The sequence below is a fragment of the Citrus sinensis genome, chromosome 6, assembly GCF_022201045.2.
Source record: "Citrus sinensis cultivar Valencia sweet orange chromosome 6, DVS_A1.0, whole genome shotgun sequence".
NCBI classification, from domain to species: domain Eukaryota; kingdom Viridiplantae; phylum Streptophyta; class Magnoliopsida; order Sapindales; family Rutaceae; genus Citrus; species Citrus sinensis.
In genome coordinates, this window is record NC_068561.1 from 25,113,069 (window position 1) to 25,123,406 (window position 10,338).

The 10,338-nt window shown below is 30.8% G+C and overlaps 1 protein-coding gene and 1 non-coding gene across 2 annotated transcripts; both read left to right on the plus strand.

The window, feature by feature from the left end:
* Positions 1-2,637: 2,637 nt before the first annotated feature.
* Positions 2,638-4,624, plus strand: LOC127902936 (probable pectate lyase 19). The gene is made up of 4 exons (XM_052442941.1): positions 2,638-2,883; positions 3,091-3,742; positions 3,857-4,099; positions 4,263-4,624. Exons 1-4 carry the CDS (start codon positions 2,696-2,698, stop codon positions 4,485-4,487), a joined length of 1,308 nt encoding a protein of 435 aa, XP_052298901.1. The 5' UTR covers positions 2,638-2,695; the 3' UTR covers positions 4,488-4,624.
* A 2,988-nt stretch (positions 4,625-7,612) lies between these two features.
* Positions 7,613-7,719, plus strand: LOC112498731 (small nucleolar RNA R71). The gene has a single exon (XR_003066149.1). It is a non-coding gene; the product is annotated as a small nucleolar RNA R71 (small nucleolar RNA).
* The last annotated feature ends 2,619 nt before the right edge of the window (positions 7,720-10,338 follow it).

Here is a 10,338-nt window from a genome sequence, read left to right on the forward strand (position 1 = left end):
ATTTGTTTTAGACATAGAAAAAAACTTGGTGAGGAACTTGTTACTTAATTCATCCCACGTTATAGACCTAGTAGGAAGTGAATTCAACTAAGCTTTCGCTTTGTCTTTTAATGAGAAAGGGAACATGCGAAGCTTAATTGACTCATCATTAAAATTTTGAAAACGACATGTAGAGCATCTGTCAAGAAATTCCTTAATGTGCAAATATGGGTCCTCTCTCTCTAGCCCATGGAAAGATGGTAAAAGCTGAATGACAGAGGGCTTACGTTCAAAGTGTGTTGTTGTAGTTTGTGGCAACACAATATAAGATGGTTGGTTGGCTGCAAGTGGTGAAAAATATTCTCTAAGGGTTTTCTCGGCTTGCACTAGTGGAAGTATTGGCAATAGTGTATTTGGGTCATCCATCACTTCTGAATAACTAGCTCGACTCCTATCAATTTTTTACTCTCCTTTGACCAAGCGATTTGTTGAATCGCGTTCCCAAACACTCATAAACTAACTAGACAAAGAAGAAAAATTAAACAACAATAATAAAAATAAACAAAATTTAAAATAAAAGAAATCAAACAACCAAACAATGAATTCAAAGAAAATATTAACTAATTTTTTTGTGTTTTTTATAAAAAATTAAATAAATAAAATAAAAGACAACCTAAATTATAACTAGTAGAAGAATCAAATCAACCTAGATTAAACTGATTTTCTAGCACAATCCTCGGCAACAGCGCAAAAACTTGTTGTGAAAAATTTTAATATACTCGCAACCGCACGAATCTAGAGATAGAATAGTGGTAACGAGGTCAAACCCACAGGGATTGTTGTAAATTGAAAAGTCTAATTTAAATCTAAAATTAATATTAATCCTAACCTAGTTGAGCAATTTGAATTTTTAAGAGAATAAAAATAATTAAACTAAGAAAACAATTAAAGCAAATGAGAAATCAATAAGAAAAAATTTACTAAGGTTTCGGAATCCACCACTATTCAACTAGTAATTATCTAATTATTAATTAATCTCCAAATTTAGAGTGACAACTCGAAATCAATCTATGTTATCTCATAAATATAACAATTAAACCCAATTAAAATTATTCTTGTGTAGGTTTCTTTTTCCGCTTAACAGTATGATATCTAAGCATCCCATGTAAACATATTAAATAACAAAAAGTCAAAGTTTTCTTAAGCGCTCTGCGTAAACAATTTAATGAAAGACACAGAATCAAAGATAATCATATATAAACTTTATAGACCCAAGCATAGATTTAATCGAATATTAATCCTAACAATTAATAATACATGACAGAATTGGTGAAAAGATTTAATAACATCCAACTAATCATGTGAAATAAGAACCATAAATATTAAAGCGCACATGTAGCGAATTAATTAAATAAAAAGATAATTATTTCATTGAATAGGGTTTCATCCTTAACCGTAGTATAAGAAAATTAGTTAGACATACTTGAATTGGGAGCTACGAAAGAAATAAAATCAACCCTAGAAATATTTAACTGCTGCAGCCTTCATTTTCTTCTCTGCCGAATTGCGTCTGCACTATTTTTTTCTTCCTGGCGGCTGCCCTTCTTTCAAAAGCCAAAGGCTTGCTTATATAGTCTTCAAAATGGGCCTCACCTTGTCAATTCTAAAGCCGAAAGGCTTTGCATTTTATTTGTTTTGCTTCACTCACGTGCTGGGCACTTAGAATTGCAATATGATTCCTTTTTTCCATTTATGAAACCCAAGTACGGGTCCCTTTTTAAAGCTAAAATCAATTTCTCTCATTTGTCTGCATGTGCATGATGAATTAACTTGTTGAATTCAGTTCCTTGGCTTGATTTCCACATGCATGTATGTCTAATTGCTTCCAAAAATCAATTAATCTTTAATGCTTCCAAAATTAAGCTCTTTTATGCCCTTTTTATCCATAATCTCAAAGTAATTCCCTATTCAATAAAAAAAATAAGAAATAAAAATAACTAATAAATATATAATAAAAGGGTAAAATATGTATACAAATTATGTTCATCACAAGATAAGTAAAACTCCTAAAATCACTTCTCCCTAGATCCAAACTCCTTCTAGTAACCTCACTTCTTCCATTCTTTCTAAAGCTCCACGGAAAGTAAAAACATGCAATACACCTCGATTACGAATTTATTATGTTTAGCTAGGTTTCTTACCTTGCCCAAAATTTAGTTAAAACGACACATTCTTTTTTTTTTATAAAAAATGAGAATAGGCAGCCATAATTAAGTTCATGGCTTAGTCGTTAGATTACTATTTTTGTGGGCATAATAAATTGGTCATTTGGAAGAGCGTTTAGAATAAGAATAAATATTTTAGTATTTTTTTTTACTTTAAATTACAATACAAAGCATTGCATTTTTTATTTTTTATTTAAAGTTTGACTAATTCTGTGATTTATTAAATCCTAATAATTCTAATAATAATGATATTGAGATTTATTCGTCCAATTAAATAGGATCTTAATTACTGTGTTATACTACAACCGTGAAGTGAATTTGGCTCTCCTCTTTCTGCGCAGCAATAAGAACTTAGAGCCATAAATTTTTTTTCTCAAAATCAATATATAAACACATGATCCACATTGCATCAAATCACAAGCAAAAAGTTCAATCCTACATACCTCGAACTTTTGTACATTAGAATAAAACATTTGAAAAAGAAAGTAAAAATGGAGCTAGCTAGGCTAAAATTAATCTTTCTTTTCTCTTTTATCATTTTGATCCCTTGCCTATCGGCTATCGCCGAGGCCGACGAGGTATGGAGGCGACGAGCTGAAGAAGCCATGCAGACCACTGAGCAGTACTATGATCCTGACCCTGTAGCTGTTGCCAGCAACTTGAACATGAAAGTTCAGGAGTATGTGAATAACAATACTAATACTAAAAACCCGTACCTGTCGGCATTAGCATGTTTCAAAATATAGATTTTAAACTAGATTATTCTATTTAATTTTAATTTAAAAAGGTGAAAAACGTTAGCAATAAAATATAATACATCCTATTAATGTTTTAAAGTTAGATATATATGGATATGAAATTTATAGAAATTTTTTATGGGTTGCAGCTTGTCAAAGCAGACTGCTGCCAGAAGGGGCTTGTTGAATGCAGAATCAGGGCAATGTGAGGCAACAAACCCAATTGACAAATGTTGGCGTTGCAAAGAGAACTGGGCAGAAGATCGGCAGGCGCTAGCAGGTTGCGCGCTTGGTTTCGGCAGTAAAGCTACCGGAGGAAAAGGTGGAAAAATTTATGAGGTGACTGATTCTTCTGACAATAATATGGAGAACCCTAAGGTTGGTACTTTACGCCATGCAGTGATCCAAAAAGAACCTTTATGGATCATCTTTGCCAAGGACATGAACATCAAGTTGCAACAAGAATTGGTTGTCCAGGGTAACAAGACCATTGATGGGCGTGGAGCCAATGTACACATTGCCAATGGAGCTGGAATTAGGCTACAGTTTGTGCAAAATGTCATCATTCATGGGATTCATATTCATAACATTTCTCCTGCCAGTGGTGGTATGATTAGGGATTCTGTGGATCATGTGGGAAATAGAGGTCCAAGTGATGGGGACGCTGTTTCAGTATTTGGTTCGTCAAATATTTGGCTTGATCATCTTACATTATCTAAAGCCCAAGATGGGCTCATTGATGCCATTCAAGGATCTACAGCCATCACCATTTCAAACTGCCACCTCTCAAACCATGACAAGGTGACTATAATTTAATTAAATGTTGACTTTACATGACGTAGCTCAGGTCATCATCAAACGTAAATTCAAACTTTTGATCTATTATAAGCCATGTTGTGCTATAAAATTTTGCAGGCAATTTTGCTAGGTGCAACCGATACGTTCACGGAAGATAAAAAGATGCAAGTGACTGTAGCATTCAACCGCTTTGATAAGGGATTGGTGCAAAGAATGCCATGCATCAGATTTGGTTTCGCTCATGTTGTGAACAATGATTACAATCAATGGGAAATGTATGCAATTGGTGGTCTCAAAGGCCCCACCATTCTTAGCCAGGGTAATAGGTTCTTTGCCTCAGATAACAAGAATGCCAAAGAGGTAATGTATTTTCTACAAGAGACAAGGTCCTTTATTGATTAGAGTTCACTTAATGTATAAACAATATTTTTCAATAAACGTACAAAAGACATAAAGTTCGTATCTAAAGAGAATCCAGGCTGCGCACGTAATGAATTAATCTTTATTATTTATTTGCATGCAGGTGACAAAGAGAATGGACTGCAGCCCTGAAGAAGGGAATGGTTGGATATGGAGATCAGAGGGAGATGTATTCTTGAATGGGGCTTACTTCAATGCATCCGGTGACCCGAAAAAGCAAATCAAATACGAACTGAATGATGTGATTAAACCAGCGCCAGGAACAGAAGTTCAGAGGATCACAAAATTTGCTGGGGCACTTGTCTGCAAGCCAGGCCAGCAATGTTAATTTACTAGATTTTTGGCATTGATAGAGAAACAGTGACCTAGCCATAGCCTAAGGCTAGCTCACTGCTATTGGTTAAAAATGATGGCCAAAATATTAGACAGAAAATTGGGACGGAAAATGAGAGGAGGAAGAAAATAAATGAATAGTCATCCTCTCATTTAGTCCAATTTTTTCATGGATTTGGTTAGTTTCTATAACCATATCCAGCATTAAGGCTTTTTTTTTGTCCAATGCAATCAATCAACGTGTTTGATGTGCTTATTCATAATGGTAACCGTGTTTCTTTATTGGATGTACAAAATTAATAAATTTTTTCATTATTTAATAGTTAATCATTACCATTGATAATTAATTTGTTTGTTTAATTAATTACTTTGTGAGTGCTACTTCTTTTCATTAGGGAAAATTTTATAATACCGTGATTAAAATTACAGCATGAATGTCATGATAAACATAAATTTTGTAAATTATATATAAAACCTAGTAAATAGAAAGGAAAAGACGTAAACTAATATAAAAGTGGTAAATTGATGTTTTAAAATTACAAACACTTGTAAGAATATTATAAAACTTGTAAATCAACATTAAAGTAAAACAACATTAAACAAAAAATAGTTTATCAATTTGATTTAATTAAAGAAAAGCCACTCCTCAATTGAAAATAAAAAAATTGTTATGAAAACAATTGGAATAAGTTTTATTGAATTTGTCTAACCATAATTTCGGTATTCATTTTACAAATACATAATTTTTTTAATTTTTATCATAGTTTTTTTCTTAATTTTCTATCATAGTATTGTTCACTACATACGTTAATTAAGCAAAATTATTTTTATGTGGATTAAGCTAAAAAAGAAGAACGTATTCTTATGTTACTAGACATATATGATATATTAATAAAATTGGATTTGATTTTATGTTTTATACATACTTCATATAATTTCAATTTTTCATTTTTTACTTGTACTTAAAGATCATTTGGAATTACTGTCGGGGGCTTTTGGAAAGATACAAAATACCTTATCTTACAAACAACCTTGAAAACACGAAAATAATAGTTTTTCGAAATCCTATTTTGAGAATAAGTTTTATCCTTCATAATATTTTATGTACATCATCACATGTTTTACCTCAACTTAAACTATCATGTTCAATTTAGAAACAAAATTAGAAAATTTATAAGAAAATCATAATTAAAAAAGGGTTTTTATTTTACATTTGTAAGTTTTTATTTTTTCAATCATTCTTATACTAATCTACTTATTTTACCTTTTATTTACAATCCTTATATTTCATTTACGCAATTAATGTTTTGGTTTACACTTATTGTTGATTTACATGTTTTATATTATATTTTTTTATGTTAATTTACCATTCCTATGTTAATTTTTTTTTACCTTTTATTCAAAAGTTCTATGTTCCATTTTGCAAAATTTATGTTTTATTTTATTCTTAATATTGATTACAAGATTTATATTATATTTTTATTTTTTAATTATTTGTTTACAATTAATATACCATTTTATCACTCTTATGTTAATTTACTTCTTTTTTGCTTTCATTTACAAGTTTTATATTCTAATTAACAATCTATATTTTATCTTACACTTATTATCTGTTTGCAAGTTTTATATTGCATTTGTAAGTTTTTGTTTTGTTTACCAATAATACACCAATTTACCACCCTATGTTAATTTACTTATTTACCCTCCATTTACAAATATTACGTCTTCTTTACATAATTTATGTTTTATTTTACACTTAACATTGATTATAAGTTTTATGTTAAATTTATAATTTTTTATTTTTTTACTAATAATACGTTAATTTACCATTTCTATATTAATTTATTTGTTTTACCTCTCATTTATAAAAGAAAAATACTAGAAAAGAAAAACAAATAATGAAAAGAAACCTACTATTAAAATAAAACAAGAATGCAAAGATGGACTTAATTAATCCTGATAAACAAGATCATCTAAAAGTAGCTCATCGACTTCTGATGTTCTTAACTCTAACAATGGTTGTAATCTCTGACCATTGACTTTAAATAAATCACCATTTTTTGGATTTTCAATCTCAATTGCTCCATAAGGAAAGACAGTACGAACTATAAAAGGAGCAGACTATCGAGAACGTAACTTACCTGGAAAGAGATGCAATCGAGAATTATATAAAAGTATTTTATGACCTAGTGTAAAGGATTTTCTTAAAATATGCTTGTCGTGAAATATTTTCATTCGCTGCTTGTAAATCTTGGCATTCTCATATGCATAATTCATGATCTCTTCAAGTCTTGCTAGTTGTAATCTTCTCTTCGTGCACTCCTTTGGGATTAGAAATTGGTTGACTTGGAAATTTTCTTTTTCTCTCTCAGCTATCGTAGTTGTTAATTGACTCAATTGATGTTCAACCTTTAAAATTGCTTGAGTGTTCGACTGAAAGGTTTGTTGGGTTGACTGAATGAATCTTTGAAGAGTATCCTCTAAAGAAGGTTTTCTTTGTTGAAGTGCGACAAATTAAGACATAAGTTATTCGGTAGAGGGATATACTTGGTTATGAGGGACAAATTCTTGATTGAGCATGTTAAATTGTTGCCCTCCTTAGTTTGACAAAGGTTGATTTTGTTTCCAAGAAAAATTAGGCGATTCCTCCAATTAGGATTATATGTGGATGAATATGGACTATTGAAGGATTTTTCATACGATTGTAGGGCATGTACCTACTCAAAATAAGCCTCTGGATAGGCTAATAATAATGGACAATTCTGTGCTGTATGAGATAAGTTAGAACAAAGAGCACAAACCTCATTAGCTACACTAGGATGGTGATTCATTGATTGGTTTAGAGCTAAGGTATCTACTTTCCTAGAAAGTGTAGTTATAGTGGATTTCACATTAAAATCATCTTTAACTGCATATAATCCCTTTCTAGAAACTTGAGATGATTTTTCCCTTTGATTTGAAAAATTCCACTGTTGAGAATTTTCAAAAAGTGAATTAAAGAAATCTCATGCAGCCCCTTCATGTAAGTTCAAAAATCTCTCACCATTCATAGATTATACCATATGATGATTCGACATGGTTAAACCGTTATAAAAGCATTGTATAAGTCTCCATTTCTCAAAACCATAGTGGGGACACTTGAGGAGTAAATCATTAAATCTTTCCCAACACTCATAAAATTGTTCACCATCTCTTTGATAAAAATCACTTATCTCTCTCCTAAGGGCATTTGTTTTAGACATAGAAAAAAACTTGGTGAGGAACTTGTTACTTAATTCATCCCACGTTATAGACCTAGTAGGAAGTGAATTCAACTAAGCTTTCGCTTTGTCTTTTAATGAGAAAGGGAACATGCGAAGCTTAATTGACTCATCATTAAAATTTTGAAAACGACATGTAGAGCATCTGTCAAGAAATTCCTTAATGTGCAAATATGGGTCCTCTCTCTCTAGCCCATGGAAAGATGGTAAAAGCTGAATGACAGAGGGCTTACGTTCAAAGTGTGTTGTTGTAGTTTGTGGCAACACAATATAAGATGGTTGGTTGGCTGCAAGTGGTGAAAAATATTCTCTAAGGGTTTTCTCGGCTTGCACTAGTGGAAGTATTGGCAATAGTGTATTTGGGTCATCCATCACTTCTGAATAACTAGCTCGACTCCTATCAATTTTTTACTCTCCTTTGACCAAGCGATTTGTTGAATCGCGTTCCCAAACACTCATAAACTAACTAGACAAAGAAGAAAAATTAAACAACAATAATAAAAATAAACAAAATTTAAAATAAAAGAAATCAAACAACCAAACAATGAATTCAAAGAAAATATTAACTAATTTTTTTGTGTTTTTTATAAAAAATTAAATAAATAAAATAAAAGACAACCTAAATTATAACTAGTAGAAGAATCAAATCAACCTAGATTAAACTGATTTTCTAGCACAATCCTCGGCAACAGCGCAAAAACTTGTTGTGAAAAATTTTAATATACTCGCAACCGCACGAATCTAGAGATAGAATAGTGGTAACGAGGTCAAACCCACAGGGATTGTTGTAAATTGAAAAGTCTAATTTAAATCTAAAATTAATATTAATCCTAACCTAGTTGAGCAATTTGAATTTTTAAGAGAATAAAAATAATTAAACTAAGAAAACAATTAAAGCAAATGAGAAATCAATAAGAAAAAATTTACTAAGGTTTCGGAATCCACCACTATTCAACTAGTAATTATCTAATTATTAATTAATCTCCAAATTTAGAGTGACAACTCGAAATCAATCTATGTTATCTCATAAATATAACAATTAAACCCAATTAAAATTATTCTTGTGTAGGTTTCTTTTTCCGCTTAACAGTATGATATCTAAGCATCCCATGTAAACATATTAAATAACAAAAAGTCAAAGTTTTCTTAAGCGCTCTGCGTAAACAATTTAATGAAAGACACAGAATCAAAGATAATCATATATAAACTTTATAGACCCAAGCATAGATTTAATCGAATATTAATCCTAACAATTAATAATACATGACAGAATTGGTGAAAAGATTTAATAACATCCAACTAATCATGTGAAATAAGAACCATAAATATTAAAGCGCACATGTAGCGAATTAATTAAATAAAAAGATAATTATTTCATTGAATAGGGTTTCATCCTTAACCGTAGTATAAGAAAATTAGTTAGACATACTTGAATTGGGAGCTACGAAAGAAATAAAATCAACCCTAGAAATATTTAACTGCTGCAGCCTTCATTTTCTTCTCTGCCGAATTGCGTCTGCACTATTTTTTTCTTCCTGGCGGCTGCCCTTCTTTCAAAAGCCAAAGGCTTGCTTATATAGTCTTCAAAATGGGCCTCACCTTGTCAATTCTAAAGCCGAAAGGCTTTGCATTTTATTTGTTTTGCTTCACTCACGTGCTGGGCACTTAGAATTGCAATATGATTCCTTTTTTCCATTTATGAAACCCAAGTACGGGTCCCTTTTTAAAGCTAAAATCAATTTCTCTCATTTGTCTGCATGTGCATGATGAATTAACTTGTTGAATTCAGTTCCTTGGCTTGATTTCCACATGCATGTATGTCTAATTGCTTCCAAAAATCAATTAATCTTTAATGCTTCCAAAATTAAGCTCTTTTATGCCCTTTTTATCCATAATCTCAAAGTAATTCCCTATTCAATAAAAAAAATAAGAAATAAAAATAACTAATAAATATATAATAAAAGGGTAAAATATGTATACAAATTATGTTCATCACAAGATAAGTAAAACTCCTAAAATCACTTCTCCCTAGATCCAAACTCCTTCTAGTAACCTCACTTCTTCCATTCTTTCTAAAGCTCCACGGAAAGTAAAAACATGCAATACACCTCGATTACGAATTTATTATGTTTAGCTAGGTTTCTTACCTTGCCCAAAATTTAGTTAAAACGACACATTCTTTTTTTTTTATAAAAAATGAGAATAGGCAGCCATAATTAAGTTCATGGCTTAGTCGTTAGATTACTATTTTTGTGGGCATAATAAATTGGTCATTTGGAAGAGCGTTTAGAATAAGAATAAATATTTTAGTATTTTTTTTTACTTTAAATTACAATACAAAGCATTGCATTTTTTATTTTTTATTTAAAGTTTGACTAATTCTGTGATTTATTAAATCCTAATAATTCTAATAATAATGATATTGAGATTTATTCGTCCAATTAAATAGGATCTTAATTACTGTGTTATACTACAACCGTGAAGTGAATTTGGCTCTCCTCTTTCTGCGCAGCAATAAGAACTTAGAGCCATAAATTTTTTTTCTCAAAATCAATATATAAACACATGATCCACATTGCATCAAAT